This window comes from Phlebotomus papatasi, chromosome 2 (genome assembly GCF_024763615.1).
Source record: "Phlebotomus papatasi isolate M1 chromosome 2, Ppap_2.1, whole genome shotgun sequence".
NCBI classification, from domain to species: domain Eukaryota; kingdom Metazoa; phylum Arthropoda; class Insecta; order Diptera; family Psychodidae; genus Phlebotomus; species Phlebotomus papatasi.
Window position 1 is genome coordinate 18,960,964 of NC_077223.1, and position 27,204 is coordinate 18,988,167.

The following is a 27,204-nucleotide window of genomic DNA, read 5'->3' on the forward strand; positions in this document are numbered from 1 at the left end:
GCTTCTTCATTAATATTTCGGGTACGTCGATTTTGTGTCTATCAACAACACTAAATTTGCTCCATATGATGTCTCAGTGTAGATGGCACAGCTATAGCGTTCAGTTGGAGGCAAAAATTTACAAAAATTTGCATAAGGAGGGCAATAATTTGCAAAAATACACCCAAATGAAAATATTTACACCCAATAGCAAATTTTTCGATTAATTTACAACTGATCTTCAAAATCAATCAATTTTTGCATCCAAATGCAAATTTTTGCAAACTATTTTTTTTCAGACTACTTAAAGTAGTTCAAACGAGGTTCAGAACTTGCACCGGAAAATGTTTTTATTGATTTTTTAACGTACGCGGCACGATTTTTCAACCGGTTTTTTTTTTATAAATAATCTTTTATGCAAAGTATGTGATGTCCATTTGTTTTAGATGCCTAATATGGGCAATTTTGGGCCTGATCACATTTGGATCAGCATAAACAATAACTTGTATTATTTACAAGATTTCTGGGTTGGTGCACATTTTGAATTTGGACTTCTACTGCATAGTTCATCTCCGAAGCTTGCAAACTACCTAGAAACCCAAATTACCATATGCAAATAATTGATTTTGAAGGAGAGGCCCCTAATTCACTTACCAAAGAATTGACAGATCGAAATAAAACTTGGCATAGATTTTAATACTAAGAATGATACTAAATACAGTAGACTCTCGCTAATTCGGCTCTTTTAAGATTGGACTACTTTTTTATTCGGGCAGCAGTTAAATTCGAAAAATGTTTGTTGACATTTTTTAAGTTTAATTATGATTCTCTAACGAACCAAATTTCCTTAAATTTGCCATGGTTTGACGCCCGAATTCGCGATGCAATTCTTGGGTTTATCGGGTTTCGCGATGCAGAAATTGGGTTTCTCGGGTTTCGCGATGCAATTTTTGGGTTTCTCGGGTTTCGCGATGCAATTTTTGGGTTTCTCGGGTTTCGCGATACAATTCTTGGGTTTCTCGGGTTTTGCGATGCAATCCTTGGGTTTCTCGGGTTTCGCGATGCAGAAATTGGGTTTCTCGGGTTTCGCGATGCAGAAATTGGGTTTCTCGGGTTTCGCAATGCAATTTTTGGGTTTCTCGGGTTTCGCGATGCAATTTTTGGGTTTCTCGGGTTTCGCGATGCAGAAATTGGGTTTCTCGGGTTTCGCGATGCAATTTTTGGGTTTCTCGGGTTTCGCGATACAATTCTTGGGTTTCTCGGGTTTCGCGATGCAGAAATTGGGTTTCTCGGGTTTCGGGATGCAGAAATTGGGTTTCTCGGGTTTCGCGATGCAGACATTGGGTTTCTCGGGTTTCGCGATGCATAAATTGGGTTTCTCGGGTTTCGCGATGCAATTTTTGGGTTTCTCGGGTTTCGCGATGCAATTTTTGGGTTTCTCGGGTTTCGCGAAGCGTTTCTCGGACAATTGACGAGGGTTTCTCAATATGAGTTACCCCTTGAAGAAACCCTTTGAGAGAATTTTATTTTAAACTTCATATTAATTTATTCTTCCAAAAACATCAATTTACTTTATCAAACTCCACCCCCTTCCGCTGAAAAAGGGGTTACTTCTTTCAAGAAGTTTTCAGACATTCCCCCAAAATCTCAATATTTTGAGACTAAATATTATGGAAGAAAACACAAATTTCCTCTCAAATAAATTCCTTTTCGACGATATATTGCTTTTTCCACGCCAGCAAAAACAACAAATTTTCTCTGCAATTTCAGTGGAAGGTATTAAAACACGGGGGGATACTTAAAATGCCGGAAAGAAATACAAATATTGCACTTTCCATTGCGTTCTCTCTGGGTAGAAAAGTAATTTTGAAAGACAAATGTCTGCCCTTGCCCAAGGAGGTCTCCCTAACCGTTTGAATGTTGAGAAGAAGAAGCAATTCTCCGCGTAATTAATCAGCAACATTGCTTGGTAAAATGTGCAAATGTGATACTCACCGAAGCATAAATTCCACCGCACATATCCATGCAGAGATAGAGGCATGTTGCGACGCCTTGGATTTTAACCTTCCCCACATCTACAGTCGTTCTCTGGAGAATTGCTATGGTTGAAGAAAAAAAAAAGAAGTTAGATATATCAAGAAATTGGATCACATTTTTCACATCAATGAAAATTCCTATCGAGATAAGATTGTGTGTGCAATTTTTTGGGCATTCCAAAACAACAACAACAACAATCATTCCCAATTGAAGAATTAATCGTCACTGGATGATTCTTCATTGCCGATATAGACAATCATCAATAATCAATTTTATGGCCTGTTGGGTATTAATCTGATTGATATCTTTGGTCTTTTCGGGGCGACAGATAATGAAAGTCAATTGATTTGATATAGTGCATATGCTGGAAACATTTAAACTCTGGGATGTCTCTCTGGGTTAGGAGATCAGACCCTCACCCAGTGGAAAATTCCCTTTCGACAGCTGATTGATGTCTCTAATTATTCCCGAAGGGAGTGTCATAAGCCTGGTGAGACAATTCCCAAAAATAGCATTTCTGTCTGTCATGGGCTTTTTTTTCTCTCTCTCAATTCTCCATTTTAGAAGGAAGGGGTTCAAAGGAAACTTTAAATGATTTGTCGAGGCTCTAATTTTAAAGCATAAACTCATTTACAACACGTCTGATGGAACACATTCATATTCAAATTGCAAACTAAATGATACTCTGAAAGCGCTTTATGAACTGTCCAAGACTCAATCATATAAAATCCGATATGACTCTAACGAGCATTTTAGAATGATTAACACCTTTCCTGAGGCAATTAAATGTTTCACAGCTTTATTGGGGGAAGAGTCTAGTTTACATGTGGGAGGAATTAGGTTTACAAAGTCTTTTTGAGTCCCAAAGGTAAATTTTGAGCTCTCTTTTTCATCCGAATTCATATAGCATATTTACCATTGACTCACTGCTTCAATAATAAAGAAATAAAATGCATAGGGCACTGGCATAGCTTATGGCCCACAATAAGAGTACATTTGCATATTGCTCAAATGAAATGTTATTTTCGCTAGGAGTAAAGGGAAGTGGGACACTTTTGAAATAGGAGTTTCTTCTTCCTTTTTTATGGAACTGAACCTTACCATGATATAATTTAATTTAACAAATTAATTGTCAAGCTAAATCACATTATGATAAGGCTCACTTCCATTTACAAAGAGAAGAAAAGAGCTTTAATTCAGAGGAAAACCTAGTTCAAAGATGCCCCATTTCCTCCTAACAAGGCTTCCTTTTGACACATTCAGGTGCTATAGGGGGAAGTGGGGCACCTTTGAAATTGGGATTTTTCACCTATTTTTAAGTAAAATTGAGCCTTATAGTGATATAATTTAGCTGCACGAACATATTAAGAAGCTAAATTATATCACGATAAGGCTCAATTTTATTTAAAACTAGGTGAAAAATCCTAATTTCAAAGGTGCCCCAGTTTCAAAGGTGCCCCACTTCCCCCTATCGTCGGCTCCGAAGAAGACTATTGTAAGTCTAAAATGTAAACTTTACAGGAGAGAGTTTTAAAGTTTGACAGCTAAAATTTATTTTTATTAATTTCACTGTAATTAATATAGGGTAAATTAAGCTAATTCAAAACCTGCTCCAAATGGAAATTTTTCGCTAATCTAAATGGAAACATCATTGTTTTCATGATAAATATAGTACTAAATTATTATATTTATATATTTTCTATACCACAGTTTCATTATTTAGTTAATCTTGCTAAAAATAAGGCGAAAATCCATTCATATTCACAAATTTTAATTTGTTAGTTGCTCAGAAAAATTAAAAGTGTACCTTTTCACCATCGAATTTTTCATCGATCGACCATGTTTTCGAACGAAAAACACAATGAGGTGACTGTTGTTTATTCGTTTTGTTTAAGATTTATGTCATATTTCTGGCTAATTTTAGTTAAATAAAGTGCTATTCTTTATTGTTAACGTTACGTGAAGTTTTCAAATGAAATAATTATCTATTTCGTGCACAAAAAGTGTTTTTCTGAAGTGTCTGCAAATGCTTCAATAGGAAACCCTGGAAATATGATTTTTTTTTTGGAGAGATTTTCTTATTGTTTTAGATGGGAAAGGAGAAAAGACCAGGAATAAGAATAAATCCTGCACTCAGGAGCAACTCAACAAGGTTTTGGAAGCCTTTTGTTATGCAAGTGAAGAATTGTTCGGATTGCAGCCAAATGAAAAACTGGGTGTTAATTTTTCAATTATCAAATTATCACCTTTTGTTATGGTTTTAGTTACACTGTTTGTCTCCAATTAGAAAATTTCCCTTGTCTCCATTTGGATGAATTTGTTTCCAATAGAAGCATTTTGTACTTGTGCATTTTTCTTGTATTTAAGAAATTTTCAAAATAATAATAATAAGAACAAAAAAAGCCTACAAAAGCATTTTCGATAATATTTTGTAAAACTTTTTAAATCGTAATGGAACTCAAATGTGACAAATTAATGTCGCTATATTTTGCAGAAAATGCAGAAACAGCTATCGTTAGGGCTCTTCAAAACCTGAATGTAATTAAACTTTCCGTTTTTCGAAACATAACTTGGCACAGGGATACTAGTAGTATTTTAAAATGCTTTAATGGAGGTCTAAAAAATTTTTTCCTCGCTAGTCATCGTCCTTAAAATGAGGAAGCAAATTGAATGAAATCTGCGTCACATTTGCAGACAAACGATCTATGAGTCGCATAGATCGCAAATAACCATGTAATAAATATAAAAATCCCGAAAAGGACGAGATTTCATCGATCCTTAAAAAAAGTTATGCTCAAACGATGAAGGAGTAAATTTGTTTGCACTTCATGGTCAGTTCCAAAATGTCATTTTTTTCTGATAAGAAAAATTTTCAATTGAGCAATTGATGTGCAAACAAAATAATTGTGTCTATCTGAAGGAAAAATCATACGATAATTTACACGTTCGAATGGCCACCGGAAGTCAAGGACCACCTATTTGAAGGTCTCGACTTCCTTGAAGACAAATTATCGCTTTTTAAGTAGGTTTTTTGGGTAGAGGCGGTGCATTTTTATTACGATATATCACAGTGAAAATGTCTTTTTCTAAACATTCAGATCTTTGCACCGGGCGGGACTCGAACTCACAACTGTGAGAGTCGAGCCAGAGATCTCATCCGTCCAAGAACCAACGGTCTTGCCTATTGCGCCACTGAGATCCCCGAAAGACAGGTGATTCGAGATAAATTCAATATTTTTGATAATTATTCCATCTTTGTGTCATCCTTGATTTATGTGTTATGATGACTTATTGTATGACTGGTTACAACAAAAAGTAAAAATACTGGCCGCAACACATACCACTGCCCTATTTATAAGAAAAAGTAGTTTATCAGTGTAAAGCACTACTTTATCTCTACCTCCAATTACTCTCAAGTTAGCTCAAGCTTCTCTTAATAGAAAAAAGGTTCTAACTATGATCTCTAAATTCTGTGAAAAATCTTCAAAACGGTAATTAAAATCCAAAGATAATACTGTAGAATTTTTAAATTAAAAAATAAAATCGTCGAAATGAAAAATCCTTCAGCAGCGAAAATTTATATAATAATTTAAGGATATTTAAATTTCTCAAAGGTATAACAAAATGTTCAAGCTTTGCTGAATACTTTTTTTTTTACTTTGTTATCCTCAAAATTGATTGTGCTTCAATTGCTTTGAGGAAGAAAGCTGTCAAGGGGTTACATAGGTCACGAAGACTAGAGAAAGGCGCATACTTTCTGTATTTCTTTTCAGCACAAAAAAAAATCAAGATTTAAGGCAATTAAGTACAACATTTAAACTATATTTAAAAAAAGACTTTTTTTGCGGTGGTCAAGATTACTCAAAGTAGGTCATCTGAAGTCCAAAGAATTAATAGTAATCATTGATCTGATTTCTCTCCCTACATGAATAAGACACAAAAATCTCCTGTGAAACGAGTATACAGAATAAATGAAAACTCATTTAAATCTAAACAATCTTGAATAGTCTAAATTGATAAAATAAACTAACTAAAGTTTAATAGAAATGTTTAAGTCTCTTAGGAAAACTTAAAGAAAATTCACATTATTCGAAGGCATGAACGTACGAAGGTATAGTACTTTTCCCTATAGTACCTAAATTATACTGAGACATTCACAAATCGTTAGAGCCATTTTTTAAAGCCATGTACAGTAGAACCCCGCTATAGGCCATCGCTCTATAGTCCACAATTTATCGACCGCTGATTTCAAAACACTGATTTTAAGTTAGGTTATGTTTTTTAGTACGCGACATGCAATGTTGTCATAATTATTTTACTATTTTTGGCAAATTTTCCATAATGAAGAGAGCGAGGACAAGTTCCACAATCGCAAAGAAAATGAAAGCCGTCGAGCAATTTCAATACTAAAAGTCGTTGATAATTTTAAAAAATGACATGGACTATAGGGCGACCCAAGTGTCAAATTTGGAACCAAATATGGCCTATAGCGAGGCTCTACTGTATACATTATTTGACAAGAGGAAAGAAAAGAGATTTATTCCAGAGTCGAATTTTAAGGGTATCCCCTAAAACCTATGACCTATAGCTCTGACGAATGAACGAACAGCGTACCGTTATCATAAATTTCGCGAAACTCTCTCTTGATTTAGTATAAAATAATCTTGTAACTATATTATAAAATATACAAGAGGTACAAGAACATTTTCTATTTTCGCACATCCTAGAACAAATAAAAACGGTTTGAAAACCTATAATTTTGTTTGTTGAAGAACAATAAAAACAAGTTTTTTTTAATGAATTCGTTAAGTTGATTTTCTTGATATGTTTAACATTTTTTTTCAATTTTGGTCTTTCAAACCAATCTTAATTTTAGATCTACACGCGACTTCTAATAAATTTTATATCACATCAATTAAGCGGTAGATAATGAATTTATGTCATGGATAGATCATCAGCCATTTCCAGTACAGGTGATCAATTTCATCTATCCTTTTTATCCCCATTTTTCACTTTTCCATGCAATTTGGAAGTATTTTTAGGCAAAAGGAAAATAAAACAATATTGATCCTAAAATTTATTTCATTATAAATTATAATTGATATGTTATCTAAATGTTTCCAGTTTTTTTTTGTGGATGGGATAAAGTTTATTGTAGTCTCTTCAAATGATGTCATTCCAAAACCATCTGTTTAAAACCCCAATTTGCCGATTAAAAGGTCAAAATTCTTATCAAGCATATATTCAATGGAAATTATTAACATTTGGCGATATTCCAACAACTGCAACTCCCAACAAAATTTAAGCTTTGACTAATATTATCTCAACAAAGTTTATCTGGCCTAAAACTTTGCCCAGAAAAGGCTTTCTCGGCGGAATTCACCTCGTGATGTTCCATTGCGTCTAATTTGAATGAATTAATCCGCAAGAAAAATGTTTTCATTAGCATTGCGCAATGCGGCTTTGCTGGAGGAAATTGCATCAAAAGAGACTGAATTGAAAATAAACATGGAGTGACAGCGGATGCGATTGTGAGGATTAAATTCAGCAAATTCCTCTATCGAATTTTAGCGCCAATTTCCAAGAATTTTCACGCCCGGCAGCATTTAAGTATTCCATCAAGGAGATTAACCGCAAAAAAATATGACGGTTTTTTGAGCGTAAAGAGGAGCGATAGTAAAAGTAAGAATGGTATTTTGTTAAGAAATTTTCATCATCTTTTTTTTCATTTACCGAATTTGTCGCAATAATTACGGAAGGCGGTAAGGAGTCATGAGATCTTTAGCTATTTTTGGTTGACAAAAGTACTTTTTTTAACGCGACTTCATCTCGCATCTTCTAAACTGATAAATTCGTGATTGAGCACTTCTCAGAGATGCTAAAGCCCTCTCCCCATGTGTGAGTGCTTTGGCTTTAGAGAGGAAAATTTTTGCGTGAAAAGAGAGATGGTTATTGTTTGTTTTTCTTTCCAACCGCAAGTTGAGAGATTTATTTGAAAAGTCGCTCAACTCTTCATGGGAAGTCATCCACAGGGATGACCATTCCGAATGCAATAAGCACTGAATGTTGATTGTCTTAAATCAAACAAATTTTCTCCAATTCTCAGAATGTGTCAAAATAATTTCAAATAGCTCTAAACAAATTAGGAAGTTTCATTTCATTTGATGCAATAAAATCATTGAACAAGAATTGCGTTTTTAAAGTGGATTAATTGAACCAATAAAACTGGTTACCGAGACTGCTAAGACCGCTTGAAGACCATGTGCTGACTTCAATTTTATTTTATGTCCAAAAAATCTTCAATACAAGGGGTGATTCATTCGGAGAAACTCATGTCCCTCACTCGATAAATGTTTCGTGAAACCTGAGGTAGGGTAGAGTAAGCCCTTTTCGCCACCTTAAGGTTTTGTACCCTTGCAATTCTTACAATTTTTGTCGAAATAAAATGAAATTTTCTGTACAGATGCTTTGAAGCATTGTCTCTCTATTAAACCAGGAGAGTTCTCGGGAAATTTTGGGTGTCTGGTTGAAAAAATTCATTTCCTGGAACAATGCATATTTCAGTACTTTTCGCCACTTTGTAAATACTTTTTCGCCACTTTGTAAGCACTTTTTCGCCACTTGTTTTCAATTGATTTTTAAGAAACAGCAGCTTTCGAAAACCCCCAAAAGTACACGGCACAGTACTTTACTTATTTAACACGGATTCTAGACAATTATTAGAGTATTTCGAATGATTTTTTGCACGTTTTTTATTTGCAAAAAAAAACTACAGTGCCCGCTCTCTAATCCGGATCGGCGTAATGCGGATGAGTTATCGACGGTTACATTTAAAATAATTTTGAGATGACATATGCAATGCATGTGTATTCAGCAATGAAAATGAATTATCCTGTGATGTTTTTGTTTAATAAATGAAGTATAATAAGCATAGAATTCTCTAATTATGTTTTTTTAAGCTTCTCTAAAACTTTTATTCTATTTCTACAAAAAAAAATCTTGTATTATATTTTCGAGACGTTAAACAAATTCAAAAAATCCATCCGGATTACGAAGCGAACATCTGTCATTTTGTCTCTCAATCATCCGGATTACAAAGCGGGCACTGTACTGAAAATTGTGTCTGTTTCCCTAAATTCCGCGAGGTGCACCACTTGTCAAATGCTTGGAAAAAATGAGTGGCGAAAAGTACTTACACAGCCGGAAAAAGTAAGCCCTTTTCACCACATCCGAATTTCATTAATTTTTTTTAAAAACATTATTAAAAATGATATTACAATAAAGTTTAGTTAATAAGAGATTGAGTTTCAGTGAAAAATATCACATACTGTATAGCAAAATCATAAAATAATGCATTGACAGCGTTGAGTAGCGTTGACAAGTTTCTTAAGAACTCCATATATTTTATTGATAATTGTTAAGACGATTGAGTCACCGGTGATCCAAAAATGAAATTTTTCCTACGATCATCTAAAGTTGTGTTTTGCTCTAAAATCGGAAGAAGTGTCTTTTACAGACCCCCCCATTTTTGACCTTCTCGTCCTTAAAGGGTTAATTCTAACGTTTAAGAACGATTCTCACCGATCAGACATGGTAGATTGGATCGGTAAAAACCATCCTTAAGTTCTAGAAGTAATGAAAAGCTTACGAACCGGAGGGGCGCAAAGTCACCCATGGAGGACAAAGTCACCCGAATATACGGTAATAATCGAGAAAAGCAAGAAACCTTTAACTTAAAGGTCAAAGTATTTTTTCGTTGTTCTGCAATATATTCTTTCAAGCTAGGAGACATTTTTTTGGTCAAGAACTGGAGTGAATGTTGTAATTATTTCAGCTTTTCAGTGAAATGCTTAAATCTAAGATTACTTTTTATTGAGTACCTCTTAAACTTTTTTTTTAAACCAGGACACTGAAGGTCACTATTAAAAAAAAAGTTCTTCTACAAAAGGAAGAGGATTTTACCCTTATGTCTAACGGAAAGTTATTCACTGTCTATTTAATGTAACACTCTTTGTATTTTTTTGAAGAAAAAATATTTTCCATAAAAAATAGCAGATTTTTTATTTGAGTATCTTTCCGTAGTTTTTATTCTTATTTTAAGACCTAAAAGTTTTTCGAAACGCGACGAACAAAGTCCTTGTCACTGTAATATGGAAATAAGTTACCCCTTGCACAAAGGGGATAGCTAGAATTAGGAGGCCAAAAATGATCTGTTTTGCTGGATTTTGGACTTTTTTTCATGAAATTTTTGGTATATTTTTATCCACATTTAAAGTGGTTAATCCTTTCAGTATGATTGAGACACCGGTGTCCAAAAAATTAAAAAAAAAAAAACTAATTGTGTGTCTTACTCGTCCTTAAACGGTTAAGAACTTAAAATGTGGATAAAAATATACCACACGAAAGTCCAAAAAATCGAAAAATAAGTACTTTTCTAATTGGTTCAAAAAATGTTAAAATAGGCAATATAAATAAAATCTTAACTTGACTTATATTTAAAAAAAAATTCAATGAATTCCAATATTAGATTCAACTAATAAGAGAATTTAATTCTGAAGTAGCATTTGGTTAATAGATTTTTTTTTATATTTTCTTTCCCGTCAATTTGAGAAAATCGCAAAAATGAGAAACGCTTCAAAGTGTTAGGTGTTCGCACGAGCGCAGGAAATCTACTGGAAGGACGCTTCCTTGATTTCGTCTCGATATCTAAAATAATTAAAAACGGTTTCTTAAGTTTTTGGAGTACATCCTTATATAGCTGATTTATAGTTTTAAGCAATTAAAAAACGATATATCCATTTTGTAATTCAGGTTCTACCCTTAAAGGATCACGTTGTTCTTGTAATTTCGAAAAAAAAATCTTTCTTCAAGGCTTCAAGGCATTCGGAATAAAACTTTAAGGAAAGTAAAGAACTGATTTAATTGAAATTTTACACACCGCTTTTGAATAGGTTTATTTAGTAAATAAATGAAGGGTTTGGTTTATCCTTGGTAACAGCTTATTTTTCAAGATGAAGAATGGTGTAAAATACACGGAAATTTGTACATCTCCTAATGAGTAATCTTGCCCACCGCAAAGTAAGTTTTGTTTAATTGTTTCAAAGGTTCTCTTCCGAAAATCAAGTCCCAACTTCTGATTTTTTTTAATTTTCAAATGAAAATTTCTGAAAGTGTTGTAGTTTTATGCTTGAGTTGAAAGAAAAACGTTTTTTTCTTAGTCTTTAAGGTCCACGTATCCCCTTGATACGATTTTATATCCTTAAACCGAATTAGAGAAAGTTAATATTTACAAGAAATCAAGAGTAATACTTAATAATAGTAATGCTATTGTAATGTTTATCAGTATTGCAAACATTATAAATAATTATCTGGATTCTTAACCGAGATATTAGTTTATGGGAATGATGAATCTAAAAAAAATAATCTTTTATTAATCTATCTCGCATAATGGATACTTCTTTCCTAATGAAGTTCACTACACTTACAATAGATTACTCATCCGGCATGCCCCAGGCAATTGTGTATATCAGCCTTAAACGTCTTAAGTGTAAATTTCATTCCAAATGGAGTTCTCAGATTCATGTTTATATAGAAGTGTGCTCATAAAACCTTTAAGTATCTCTTTTATGACAAAACAAGTAAACGCATTGTAAATGTGATTTGTTAGCTTCATCAGAGAATGGGGTAGTTTCATGCGACCAAATTTGATTTCAACGCCCCTAGCGGCAATGCTATAAACCTCTAATGTCCTGAACTTTATCTCTTTAATCTAAGATCCTATTCAAAACCAGTAAGCTGATGATACTATGAAAATTACGAGGTGTGTAGTTGATTATTTCCTTCTGCAATTCTGAATGCGTAAAGAGTGGAAATACCTTCTTTAACAATTTATTATGATACATTTCATAAGATCACATTTTTGCTAAATGTATCAGATATATTTTTAAATTTCACAATAATTTTCACTTCTCTCTACTGTAGCTTATTTTCATCAAAGGAAATTTTCTGTATTTTTTCGGTTATACTTATGGGATTTTATTGTTTAAACTTAAACCATTTAAACTCAAATTTATATTAAGACTTCTTCAATTAATAAAGAACTTTTTGTTTTACTTGACGATGTTTTTCATGGTGTTCATGGTATCAAGAAATTTATTACGATAAAAAATCAGTTTTCTAAAGGCCTTAAGCAAATTTTTCGAGCTTTTAGCTGAAGTTCTTTGAAATCTTTCTCATTTAAACTCACTTCATATTATTAAGAAAAAAAATTCCTTAATTGAATAATCTGTTAGGAGAAGGTGGTGTAGTTTCAGACATTACATTTTTGCGAAATTACACATTTTTAGGACAATTTATTTATCTAGAAATTGTGTTGTATATTCTTAAACGATCAATACCCACGAGAAACTAACCAAGCAAACAACTTCAGAAGAAAAGTTCAACTGTATGAAAGTGCCCCACCCTTCTCTATACATAAAATTAATAATTTTACGTTGTAAAGATAAACTTTAAAAAAATGCGATAAATATTATCTTCGTAAAGGGTTAACATCCATAGAATTGATGAAACATGAAGTAGAACATCTTGAAATGTATCTTTTATTGCCTTATCAAAGACTAATTCTTTGATTTATGGCAAATTTTAAGATACATGGAGACCGGTTAGTGTTGCGTAGGATTTTTTTAGCAAATTGCACTTTGTGCTTCCGTGACAGAAACCCAGGAGAGACCAGGGAAGAGAAGAAACCCATAAAAAGCAAACAAATATTTAACTATGAGTCAATCTTTGGGCATACCGCATAAAAATCATTCATACAATCGCCTAATTCTTCACAATGACGAAATCGCAAGATTCTCTGGTGAAAAAAAGTGGAATTTCTGATAAGGTTGCCAGCTGGAGAGACTCCTCAATCTAATTGTTTGTCACACTCGCTCACTCTTACGTTGTTGGAGTCTTTTAGAGCATGTCAACTCACACGTCGTCTCAGTCTCACAGTCGAAGAGGTCAAAAAGCGTACCTGTCTCGAATCACGAATCTACCGAGTATATGTTAGTCAAATTTCATGTGATATATTTTCATCATCAGTCGATTGGGGAGAAAGCATCAATCATACGTCTCTCCATATGCCTTTGTACATTTTCATCACCAATCAGCGGTCACGCGTTCTGTGTAGCAACTCAGAGTAGAGACACGTTTCCCAATTAATCTCACGGAAAGTATTTTCCCGCGCAAACAACACGCATTGGCCGAAAATGGGAAAAACTCGCGCGTATCTCGTGCACAAATCCCGTAAGGGATAAAATACATCTAAATTCCGAGAATATAGCGAACAGTGGGGCAGTTTTGCATATGAATTTTGAAGTGGAATGCATTTGAAACTTGGAATAGTGTAAATGCGTTTAGTGTTTATACTGTTACAATTTTCTTGATTTCCCTACACAGAAAAAAAAATTTGTAAAAATGTTCGTAAATGTTTGTGAATTCCTATGGGGGAGTTACAAAATGTTCGTAAATCGTATAAAACACAAACAATTTTGTAAGAGTTTGTACTTTTTTACAAACATTGTAACATGATCATGATCACTTGACGAGCATTTTTTGTACTTTTACGAACTTTTGTTCGTAAACACACAAAAAATATCCGTAGAATTTTGTCATTTGTTCGTAAATTTTTGTTTGCCTGACGAACATTTTACGAACATTTACGAAGCAATGACAAAATTTTACGAACATTTTTTGTGTGTTTACGAAGATTTACGAACAAATGTTTGTAAAAGTACAAAAAATGCTCGTCAAGTGATCAATGTTTGTGAAAAAGTACAAATTTTTACGAACTTGTTTGTGGGTTATACAATTTACGAGCATTTCGTAACACCCCCATAGGAATTCACAAACATTTACGAACATTTTTACAAAATATTTTTTTCTGTGTATATACTGTAGAGTTTGCTCGCTAAAAAATGTCTCAAAAGTCTTTAAAGTTTAAAATCTGTTGTATTAGGACATTCTGAAAAATTATTATTGTAATAAAATTCATATTTACTATCGATCATTTGCATAAGCAATTGTCGTAACTTTCTCATCATCTATATCAGCAATTTTTTTTAACAATATAGTGTAGAAATCAGTTGTTCTATAAAAGTGTAACGGTCATAATTTTCACGAGTTAATTCTCCTCACTAGAAGTAAATCGAAAACAGAGCATTCGTAGGGAGAGCGATATTCTTGGGGAACCACGCAAGGGTGAGCATCAGGCTTCGAGTTCTGGGCCTCAGGAAGTGGATTTAGCCGTCTCAGGTCCCGGAACAACAATACAAGTAGAGGAGTCCGCCTTGAGTGACGTTATCGGAAACGGGACCCATAAATCCCCAAATCCACGTAGAAAAATTGCATGAGGGGAAGTGGGGCACCTTTGAAATGGGACAGCTTTAAAATTCTTTTTTTTTCCTTTTTTCTCATATTTTTAAATGAAAGTGGATCTTATTATGATATAACGTAGCTCAGCAAACCAATTGCGAAACTAAATTACATCATGATAAGGCTCAATTTCATTTAAAAATAGGAGAAAAATGCCCAGTTTCAAAACTCCCCCACTTTCATTTATATTCAACGCCAACACATTCAATCCATTGTGTCTCAAAGCGTACCCACCTGTACAACCTCATGGCCCCTGGACATAGACTAACTGCGTTATCAGACTTGCACATTAAAATTTTAATATGATTCACATTAATTGTCGCTGGTGAGAGTCCAAATGTGTAATTTGTGTGTTTGAATCATTTTATATTCAAAATTTAATCTATTTGTTGATAAAAAGGTAGACTTGACCCGCAAAATTTGATATAAATTGATTTATAGCATTAATGTAAAAAATTAATGCGATTTTCTCTTTAATTTTTTAATGTGAAAAATATTTATGCTTTAGGTAAATTTAAACTTATTTTTGCAGGCCAAGTCCACTTCTTTATCAATAAATAGGAAAACCCCAAATATTAAGTGACTCAAAGACACAAATAACATATTTGGACGCTCACAAGTGACAATTAATGTGAATCATATTAAAATTTTAATGTGCAAGTGTGATAACGCAGTAAGAATTACTAATTTAGATGACGAGTAAGTTACGACAATTTCTGATTAAAGCAACGAAATTCTAAATACTGAAAGCTTATTTTGATTGCACACGTCTCATTCAATTTCTATTTTTAGCGGTAGTTTTCAAGCCTTAAGTTGTTATATAGATATAAGTTATTCCTTTTTAGCGTTATAAGGTTCCAAACATCTGCAATATCTCGCTAGAGGGCGGTGCCCCTAAGGGAGGAGACGCGTTAAGCTTCAAAAATAATTTTTTTTTCAGTTACAATTTAGCAGTGAACCGATATTTGTCTTACATTACATTAGATATAATCCGTCGATTTTTAGTTATATATTTAGACTCCCTAACCCCTAAGGGGTCGTTCATATCCGTAATCCGTTCGTATCCATATACGTAAAAACCGTTTAAACATTTCTAATACTATTTTTTCAAGTTCACATGTTAAAATGGCTGTAAAGAGAGTGTTTCTCAACTGAATTTTATCATGTTTGGGCTTGATAGACAGGTCTTGGAATTTCGACAAAACTGAACCGGTTCCAATCGGCTAAAAACCGGTTATATGAACCGATAGACAATTTTTGTCTGAAAATCAATTATATTACTCCTAGTTTTTTTTCTTGGTTCAAATCGGTTAAAAACGGGTAAATGGTAAATTATGTAAAAGTACCTTAGAGTTACAGTAGACTCTCTCTCAATCGGGAATATGGGGTAAAATGTGATCCGGTTTAGCGATAGAATTGAGCGTCAAAGCCTTTGTAAATTCCACAAAAAGCATTCAATTATAAAGAATTACGATAAAATAGGAAGAACTACAGCGAATTTGAGCGAATTAGCTCCATAATTAAACGTGAAAATTGTCAACAAAATTTGTCGCCCGATTGAAAAAGAGCCGATTGAGTGAGAGTCTACTGTATAGCATTTACGTTATGAGTTCGAGTGTTCCGCAAAGCATGAAACGCTTTGCCACCTTTTTTATTTAGATTTTTTTTCGAGATAAATTTCTTTTCAGTGTATGGATGTTTCTTCTTTCAAGATTCAGAGATTGTCTAAGAAAAGAAAATTTGCCAAAAAATATTCATATTTTCTTGTCTTCAAGGGATAAATCCTGACACTCCCAAAAGGAGTTTATCTATCTGATTTTTATGATACATCTAACGTCTGTATTTTTCCAATAATGATTTTATCTCATCCCTTTCAAAGAGATAAAAAAAATGGGAATATTGCAACTGCCTCACCCTCCCCTAGTATCATCTTCCAAACCCAAATTTTCACTTGGATATGAAAAGTAATTTATAGTATTCAATAAAAATATATCTCTCTTTATGTACATTTCCCCGAATGAAATTAAAAAAAAGCAACATATCTATCTTAATGGATTTTTTATGAGTGATCTCTATGCTGAATTTGACCTTTTTCTTTCGTCACCTTTTTCTTGCCGCACCAAAAAGACGACAAGCAAAACAACACGCACTCAGAATCAATCAATTTCCTCTTTTCTTTGCTGTTTGATGACCAAATTCAAATTTGTGTGACCCGTGCAGATGAGATAAATTAATAAAACAAATCACTTTTTGATTGTCACCACAATTCAGATGACTAATAAATTCATCTACTCCTTTGCTGGTCAATTGAGAAGATCTTGTTCATTCTTTGCAAAAATCCCCCTTTGGATTTACAAGAAAAAAAGTTCTCTAGACTCTAGACATCTCATCTGATAATGATCCTTTCATCGTGACTTTGAATTTAACAAATTTGCATCTCAATTTCATAAGAATTAAAAATGTCGAAAACAAGGGAGATTCGAGATGAATCAGATGTCGTACACCATACACCACAAAATCAATTGACGCAAATTGTCTTGAAAAAATAATCTTTTAAGGAATTTGGTGGTTTCTGAGGAATCATAAAATTAAATTGAGTGAAATTGCCACTGAAAATTCCATGATTATTGAACAAATAAAGTGCAAATTCCACTGATGAGAGACTTTCAATGTTTTCTCCCACAAAGACAAAGTTGAAAATGTAATTTATTAATATTATTGAGAAATATGATTTTTGTTTTTAATTCTTCAATAGCTCATAATCAGTAGCGTTTTATTTCTTCAATAGCTCAAAATTTCCATTCACGTGAGAGATTTTCACAAGAAATGCTGTACTTTGAACTTCAGCAAAATTATTGGGTCTACAGGAATCTTGATCAAAGAATTCTTGATAACTTTGGTGCTTTTGATCGATATTTAACCGATACTTGAAAGACGATTTTTCTTTATTATTAAAGAGTATTTTTATTCACAATAGATCTTTAACTTTTTTCCTAGAAACACTTGTAAGTTTGATAACTAAAATTTAGGCTCGAGAATCTTTTTTGCATTTCATTCAAAGTGAATAAAATTGGTTGAAATCATAAATATTAGAAATACAATAAGAGCGTTTAGAAAATTTACTGTATAAATAGTTTTTTTTTTTAATTTTTGTGCCAAAATCTCCTGGAAGTCATAATCTTTTCACATTTAAATAATTTTAAATTCATTTGGAATTTGGACCAAGTTTGTACTTAAGGCCAGGTTTTTAATTGTAAAGCTTCATTGAGATTTAATTAAATTGCCTTACAACTTCGCTGTGCTGCAAAATCTTGTTTTGTGAATTGAATCAGAATTTACCTGGGAAATAGGGGCAACAGTAGAAGATTTAGCAGGGAAGAACTATCCCAAGATTGTCGCTGAATCCAGTGAGTGTAAATAAATTCCCTAATTTATTTACATTATTAATTCACTTAAAATTTTTTTTTTACAAAGCGTAATGAAGGTTTTTACTTCTGGGAAAAGTGTGATCTATTCATAAACAGCGTTTTAAGGGGGTTTCCTGAATTACAAGTCAAAAAATTGATTTAATTTTTATTGCTAAAATCGATAGATAAATTGTGAGAATTTTACGAACTTTAGTTCAATGTTAATTGTATTTATGTACTGAGAAATCGTCAATCAGAGCAAATGACAATCAAATCATCCAGTTTTTTCTCAGTGGAGATAGGAAAAATTCCTGCCTCCACCCAGAATCGAACTGGAGACCTCTCGTTAACTAGACGAGTGCTCTAGATAAACTTCCTAAGACTTCTATAGTTAAACGTCCTAAGAATATACTACAAAAATATTGAAAGATAATTCCGAGTATTTTTGCAGATACACTTATAAAAAAAAATACCGATTCGTCCGATTTTTCTTGGTTTATGAAATGCGCTTATGAAAATTAATATTTTTTCTGGATTTTTTTCTTGTGATACAAAAATTGCGACCTACACAATTACATGCTCAAGTGAATTCCTCAATACTTAACCATTTTTTGTGATAATATTTTAAGAAGCTTGGTAGTTTTTCTTTTTTTGTTCAAAAAAAAAAACGCGAAAAACAATGGATTATAGTGAATGACTTATCTTTCTCGTATTTACAATTTTTTTATTTATCTGTATGTTTATAACTCATGCCAAAAGATTCTAAAATTCACACTTTTTACCGATTTTCGATTTTAAAATGCTTTTATGATTTATGAATCAATTTAGTCAATTAGTAAATCAGTAAGTACAATAAGTTTTAAGGAACTCCATTGATCAAATCAGGGGCATGACATTTCCTATTTTTCCCATATGTTTCTAGCGTGCCGAAAAAACTTTTGAGTTTATTAACTGTTTTCTGTCATTGTAGAATTAATTAGCAAAAAATACTAATACAAAATAAAAGCCAATTTAATAGTAATGAGGCAACCGAAAACCCCAAATTGCCAACCTACGTAGTTTTGAAGATATCTCGTGAAATGTGTACGAAAACAGGAAAATATTTACACTAAAACCGGTCGCATTTTTCAGAGCTCCCCTGGACCAAATGATAAAATACTCGCCTTACGATGCAAATCTCTCTGGTGCAAATCCATTTTAGGCCATCAAGAATTTTTCTAGCGTTCTGAGACAGAATTGACCAAATGCATACACAGAAAAAAAGAGGGTGCGTTTAACTTATTTTCCTCATAACTTTAACACTTTATTAGGTGTAAAAATATATTAACATTTTTTTATGTTAATTTTACACCTTTTTAAGAGTAAAATTAACATGAAAAGGGGTAACTTTAACCCCCAATACACCTAAAAACAGAAATATATTTACACCGATTTTGGATCAATACTGCAGGGTAAAATTAACATTTTCGGAATGTTATTTTAACTTTTTCGGATTTCTCTCAGTGTATAAATAGATTGAAGTAGTTTCAATTTTGAAGCAGATTTAGTCTAATATTGAGCATGTAAACGTGGTCATAGATAAAGTATATCCCATGTTTGCTTTGGAAGGAGCACAAATGAACCAGAGCCGTTCGTTCAACTCTAAGAATTAAGCCTATAAGTCCTTAGCAAGCTTTAATTTTGCCACTATGATTTATTATTTCTCTAATGAAATTACTTCAAGAGAAACTACAAGACCTTTATTTAAAAAGATAATTTCACTCTTTCCTCCAAAAAACAAAAATGTTGAACTGTTTTGTGGAAGATATCTCAGCTTAAATGTCGTTACAAAACATCTTAACTTTCATTTTCGTGAGAAAAAAAATTGTGCAAATTTACTTTTCGTGATCCCTAATATTTATTCTAAATGAAACATATTTAAACAGTTTGTTCTTGAACAGCAAAAGATCAAATTTGAATGACTCCTTTCATGCCAAAAAAAAATCATAATAGATTTGTCGTTGGGTACATTTTAGATGCTAAAATGTACACCGAACTTGGAGAACAGATGCCCCTTGTCTCACATAACAAATGCCATTTATGTTTTCTCAGAAGATTTATGCATATGCAGACATGAGGGTGTAAAAATGTGTCTCAAAATAGCATCTTCTGCAACTGTCTCACGTGGAATGTTCCGAAGGGGGTCTCTTCTTTTATTTATCCTCCTCCATCACTTGTTCCTCTCTCTTGCCGGCTGGCTGCCAGCAAATGGGTTCAGGGGATGGTGAGGAGCAGAACATTGAGCGCGTCTTCTTTTTTTTTTGTGCAAAAAGGTGGTGAAATAGAGAATTTTTGCTCCACATGTACTACATTGCATAAGTCGCGAGAATTCTCGTGTTTCACGGAAAGTTTTTCTTTTTTATTGCTCGAACTTAAGAGAAAGAGTATTATAATTCATTGATTCGTATTTTTAAAGAATGATATTTTGTTACTTAGAAGATTAAAATTATAAATTTCCTAAATATTCAGTGATCCCTAATAAGTCAGAATTCTTGAAAAAATATTTTCTCTCTTCCATCCAAATCCGTGTTTTATATATTTTTCGAATATAAGTGAAACGCTTTTTTTAAATATATTTTAAACGGTCTATAGACCAAACAGTAAGATATATCGAGTTTCGGTCTTAGATGACTGTATACATCCGTTCCCAACCCTATAAAACCATGTTTTTGGGTAAATCCCGGTCAAAATCCCGAAATCCAAAACCCGGAACGCCAAATTCCCGAATTCTTTAAAGTGTCAAAGCTGCTCCTACAATTGCACTCGTGATTATTGGAGTCAAGGAGGATTTTTTATGTTTTAGGAAATTATTCTTCCCATTATCCTCGGTAATTATCGTCAGTTTCAAGATTTTTACCATTTAGGATATTGGCTATTCGGGATTTGACGATTCGAAATTTTGACCTTCGGAATTATGGCTTTCGAAATTTTTACTTTTCGGGATTTTGGCTTTTAAGATTTTGGTTTTCGGGATTTTGGATTTAGAGATTTTGGCTTTCGGGATTTTGGCTCTTTGGGATTTTGACTTTTGGGATCTTCATATTCATTATTTTTGCTTTCGGAATTTTGGTTATTCGGGATTTAGACCCATTTGGGATTTTGGCAATCGGGATATTGTCTTTTTGGGATTTTGGTTTTCGGGATTTTGGTTATTCGGGATTTTGATCCATTTGGGATTTTGGCATTCGGGATTTTGGCTTTTTGGAATTTTATCGGGATTTTGGTTATTTGGGATTTTGGCCCATTTGTGATTTCGGCATTCGGAATCCTAATATTCAATATTTTGGCTTTCGGGATTTTGGTTATTCGGGATTTTGATCCATTTGGGATTTTGGCATTCGGGATTTTGGCTTTTTGGAATTTTAATTTTCGGGATTTTGGTTATTTGGGATTTTGGCCCATTTGGGATTTCGGCATTTGGGATCCTAATATTCAATATTTTGGCTTTCGGGATTTTGGTTATTCAGGATTTTGACCCATTTGGGATTTTGGCTTTTTGAGATTTTTGTTTTCAAGATTTTGGTTTTTTTGGGATTTTGCCTATTTGGGATTTTGACCTATTCAGGATTTTAGCTTTTCGGAATTTTGATTTTCGGGATTTCGGCTTTTCTGAATTTTGACCCATGCGGGATTTCAACAGATTCGGGAATTTGGCCTTCGGAATTTTGGAATCAAAATTTTAACTTTTAAGATTTTGACTTATGAAAAATTGACATTCGGAACTTTGGCGTTTGGAATTTTAGCTTTCGGGATTTTGGCCTTCAGGATTTTGGTCGGCACCGTTTTCTGGCATATTTTGAAAACCAAAAACCTTTATTCTTTTTTTTGTAAAACAGTATTTCAAGGTCAAAGGTCAGAGCCTTCTAAAATATCCATTTTTCAAACTTCACTAGAAGGTTCAGATCTCAACAAATTTATTCAATATTTTTTTTCGTTTTAAAAAAGTCTTAAAATTAGAACGAGTGTAAACAATTCTATTTTTACTAATAAATATTTAAAGTATTGGTAATTGCATTTATATTACAAATTTAATAGTCCTATTCAAAAACAATGAAGAAATTTTAGAAGTGCTGAAATTCGTAAATTCGAGCATTCTGCGAATTTCCCATCACCATTATTTTTTTGTTAAGAACATGAAGATGTTTTCTTACTTAGTTGCTGGATTTATTTATTTTTGTCTGGTACTTACTGTAGTCGCTGTAGATATTGTGTGTCCCGTTGACTGTTCCATCTGGCAAGAGCTGCAGACACCGATTCCTGATGTACAGCTGAATTTTTCTGGCTGATCCCATCGCGTACGACAAATTGGCCGATCTCTGATTGCGTTCCAGCACAGACAAGGCCTGAGGATCACCGGGACGTCGTCTCCGACGCCGTTCAGCCACACTTCGATACGTACGCGACAGAATGGTCCCACTGCCAGCCCCTGAGTCCCCAAACACAAACACTTCACGCGTCTGATGGCGCTCCCGGAGGAGATTCTGCATAACAGATGGTGACTCCTGCACAGACGTATTCTGAAGCAAGAGACGCCAGATCTTGGGCATTCGGTCGCGCACGGTGAAGATTGTGTAGTCAAGGGTGCGCCGAGCAATGAGCTCATCGGTACCTGGAGATGTATCCAGGTTGGTGGCTATTGCGGCACCCAGAGAGATTCTCGCTGCGTGAATCACAAGGAGGACCACTAGAATCCAATCTAGGGTCCTCCACTGCCTCATCCATTCACTTCTTCGCATTTACCAGAAACACACACAATTTACACATCATTTTTCACATAAATTATACGCCTCCCAGGCGCTTCGTCCTCGCCACTAAAACGTCCGACCTTCGCTGATTCTGCAAAGGAATAATTTTAATGTTCTTTTTATTAAAAAGATTAAAAAGAAAAACTGGATGTTTCTGATCAATTTTGCCAATTTAAATAAAATATCACCTGAATCACGAGAATAGAGAAAAATAGGGCAGTTTCAGTTATAAATTACCTTCGAAATTCAAAAACATAAAATTTTGGAATGGGAATAATGAAAGAACAATGGGAAATATGAAAAAAACATACTTAGGTTGCTTGAATTTCTTCACTCTTTCTTAATAAAAAGGGCAAGTAATTCTTTTTATAATAAAATAGTTGAGCATCAGAAAAAAATCAAAAAATAAAAGTCATTAAAAGTCTGAAATAATCAAATTTAATATGCTTTTGTATAAGAAAAAAATATTCAGGATATTCAGGATACAATCAGGGTATACAAAAGTTTGTAAAAATAAATTAAGTCTTATTGTAACTATAAGTTAGCAAACTCTTTTGCAAAAGACATCGCAAAAAATTCTTTTAGCTTTATTTTTCTCCTGGTTAACACAAGGTAAGGTATTAGTAACGCAATGAATTAAAGACACTGTTTCATTCTTAAATAAAAGCTTTTCCCAAGTGTACAATAAGTCCTTAATATTAAGTATATAATAAGTGCTTAGTAACGCCTTAGTAAGTACTTATTAAGTATTTTTTGGGACTGCACTTCCTGTATTCCCGATTATGTCCTCTCATATATTATTTAATACAACCTAATTTTCCTAATTTGTATAATGAAGTTTCAACAAATTCAGCAGAGAAATGAACATCTTTGTCAGAAATGATGTTACGTTAATTTTGAAAAATCTTGAAATCTTGGTTCTTAGCTAAAACAATTTAAGTACCATAAATGCTTCGCGTCAGAATACTGTCAAGTGCGCTAATCCGGGCGCTTCGCTATGTGGATCATTAGGACTACGCTAACTAGATAAAATCCACTTAAAATAATATTTTTATATTTATTTCCGTAATATAGTCACTACAGTAACATAAAATAACTATTCAAGTTTGAGAAAAAGCAAAAATAATATTTTTATCCATTAAATAAGTGAGTGTAATCGACTCATTTCAATCTTGTGCCAGCTGGGTTCTTCACTAAAAATTTTCTAGCAGTGATATTTTCGCTAATGACAGCTGGTTGATTGACAACATTTATTATTTTTTCCTTGTGAAAAAAATATTTTAAATCCAAAGGTTTAATTAAAAGTGAAGTGCAAGAATTCTCCTACAAGGTGAGTAAATAGATTTTCATAAAATAATAATATTTTATAAAGAAATTAGTGAATTTGTGGCTGTTTACATTTTGCTCTAAAATGGGCGCATTTCTTTAATATTTTTAATAATTTTTTTATATTATGTTTCTCAATGAAATAGTGAATAATTCTATGGATTTAGTAGAAGTAAAAAAGAATTTAATCAGTCCAAAAACAAGCGTTTAAGTAGCAATCTACGGAAAACGATCCGGTTACCGCACCTTACTACATGAAATTTTGATCTTGGAAATACTTGATACCTTGAAATTTTTGATCTTGATCTTGGTCCCAGAATTGAGGTCTACAAAGTGAAAATTAATTAATAAAAAAGTAAACTACAAAACATGTAACCTCTAAATTAGGCTAAATCTTTTCTGTCCTGCTTTCAACTGTCTTTCCTTGAGCATAAATCGTAAACAAGAGGATAATATTCTATAAAAACTTCCCTTTAGCCTCACCAACGCATAATCTAGAAAGACTGAGGCTGATCCTCGTCGTAATACTTTAGCTTATAAAATTTGATAGCAGATCTGTCTAATCTGTCATAAATACACTGAGGGCTTAGGATCATCGATTAGAAGTATTTTGAATAAATTTCCTTTAGTGCCAAATGTTATAGGTTTAATATTCTCGAGGCTCAGTTTAAGTCTATTAGGGTCTTAAGGTGCCTAAAAAACCTCATAAACTTGTGCTTTAAAGTTTAACTTTAACAGATTTTTAATTTGTGTTTTCTAATTCTAATTGGATTTTTTTTACAGAAGACCTTGTTCGGGACAGTGTCTGTCCAGAACAGACTAACAGAGTAAACTCTTCACTATTTAAAGAACTTTTATGAAACTTTTGAGAAATATAAAATATAAGATATAACGTGTGGTATTTCTGGACAAGGTGCTTTTCGGGACATAATATGAATATTTTGGGACACATCAAAAATCCTATAAATATTTGTTTTCTAATTATTTTAAAGTCCTATATGAAATACTAAGCTCTTTACGTATCAGATAAACATTTTTATGAAAGAGTGACGTTTAGAACTTCTACTTAAACGTAAGTAATCAGGCTCGGTGAAATTTATTTGCATAATAGCGACTTTACTCTGTCCCGAAATACCCAACATTTTTTACATTTTTTGCTATTTTGTATAAAAAAATGATGCATTTTTCAACATTTTTCGATAAGAATCTTATGACTAGCGCACAATAACTTTTGTTTGTAAACATGTTTTCAAAATTTTATATAAGAGTGAGCAAGATGACTAGATCTAGAATCTTGCTCACTCTCATTGAAATGTCAATAACATGTTTCCAAAACAAAAGTTATTGTGCGTTGGGCATTATTCTGGATAGCATAAGGAACATAAATATTTGTATCAACAAAGAAAAAAAATATTTGAGAAGTCATCAAGCTGTTTTAAACTTGAAAGTACTAAAAAGTGTCCCGAAATACAACACGTTACCCTATTAAAAAATATTTATAACCGCCAAGTAACTGCATAAAAAATAGGTGTAATTAGAAGGAATCACACCTAAAATACTTAATTAAAGACCCTTAATTAAGTACTTGTGAAAGTGCACGTCATGCCCTTAATACAAACAACTTAATTAAAACATTTTACAAAGTTCTTAATTAAGTACTTAGGTCTTAGGGTTTTGGCAGAATCATGGCACAACAGTTTGTGATATATTTAGAGGTAGACGAATGTTCCATAACTTCTTAATCATTGAGTTAACAACTTATTAAGTGCTTAATATATACTTAACATGTTAGCCGGGTTATTAGAAAAATTATAAACATTTTGCATTATTGTTTAATAAGGATTCCCAGGGAAGAACAGAGAGTAGAGAAAGATCCGGGTTGTTAAAAACATTGCTAAAACCAAATTTCATCCCAACAGCCCCAATCATCCAAGTGAAGGTAAAAGTTTCACATTCAAACACGCTAAAGAAATAAAACAAATAATTTATTAGAATCAGAGTTCTTAAAGAGTTATTTATAACTTATTGAAAACCATACATTTCTTATTTTAAAATGGATTTTCTTTTAAATAACCTGCCTAATTAGTGTAATGATTGAACTCTAAATTTTGTGCTAAATTCCAATTGAACATTTAGCTTCATCTTGATAATTAACTCAATACAGTAATAGTATAGGCAGATCTTTATGTTCGATCTTTCTGGTTTCTTCCTGATTATTCCTTAAAATTTCCCATCACCCCATAAATTTAGTTCTCTTCATCTCAATATCTGGCCAATTTAATGATTTTAGAATTGGAGAAAAAAAAATTCTTTAGATATCACTTGGTCCAAGTATCTGAGATTCTCCCCAAATAGGAACACCCATTAATCACTGTGAATGGAAGTGTTTGCCAGAACGAACACCAATAAAAATCACAATTAATCGCCTTCAATTGACTTCCCCGGCAAATAGGGAGGGAGAGACTAGCAGAGTGTAAAGATGTTTTAGAAGAAGAAGAAAAAAAATTTATGAGTTTATTGAATCGTGTGGCGTCAGGAAAAATAGTTTTTCATTGGCGTCTCTCTTTGTCGTCTTTTTGCGATGAGCGCAATTTCTCCCACGGCTTCAAAAGACGACGGATCCCCCACAAGATCCCATGGAGAGGTCTTTTATTGATCACCATAACTCTGTTCTCAATTAATCGAGCGTGAAGACAATAAAAGTTGATTGAGATTTTTACGAAAAGACAAGTGACATCTTCTTATTTTAACGACTTTTAATCAAGAATTGAACGCCGCTTTGACTTTTATAAATTAGTTTTATAGTTTTTTATTTCGGCTGAACAATGCAAGTTTATTTTTTATATCTGCTTAATTGTTACTAATTGGATGGGATATTTTTGATAAAGATTCACTGCAGGCAGTATTTGGAAGTTTTCTAAATTCCCGAGAGAAATCCTTGAATTTTTTTTTTTTTTGATTTTTAATGTATAAATGACATCAGAAATTATTTCGCCTGATTCATCTTCATCGTGAAAGAATTACTAAATTAATCCAGTAATAAAATCGTTAAGTATAGGTATTTTATAGAAGTTGACTTATTGACGTAAAAAACATGGATTTTGGCATAGGCAAACACCTTTTTCTAACTTGGAATGGCATCAAAAATAAAAATGTATGATAATAAAATTATCTGTGATTAAGTATAATCATGAGGTACTTAATCAGTTAAGCGTTTTCAGGAAAAGTTATATCTTTCCCAGGAATAAAAATGT

At 32.9% G+C, this 27,204-nt stretch overlaps 1 protein-coding gene across 2 annotated transcripts in view; it reads right to left on the bottom strand.

Annotated features, from left to right (window-relative positions):
* LOC129802946 (protein let-756) overlaps positions 1–27,204 on the bottom strand; it is a 42,386-nt gene that overhangs the window by 8,974 nt on the left and 6,208 nt on the right. For both annotated transcript variants that reach the window (XR_008751830.1, XM_055849193.1), the window contains exons 2-3: positions 22,069–22,715; positions 1,975–2,078 (exon numbers count right to left, since the gene is read on the bottom strand). Coding sequence is in view for 1 of the 2 variants with exons in the window: in XM_055849193.1 (XP_055705168.1) it covers positions 1,975–2,078; positions 22,069–22,615 (651 nt within the window). In the remaining variant the exon portion in view is untranslated. The remainder of the gene's footprint in view (positions 1–1,974; positions 2,079–22,068; positions 22,716–27,204) is intronic.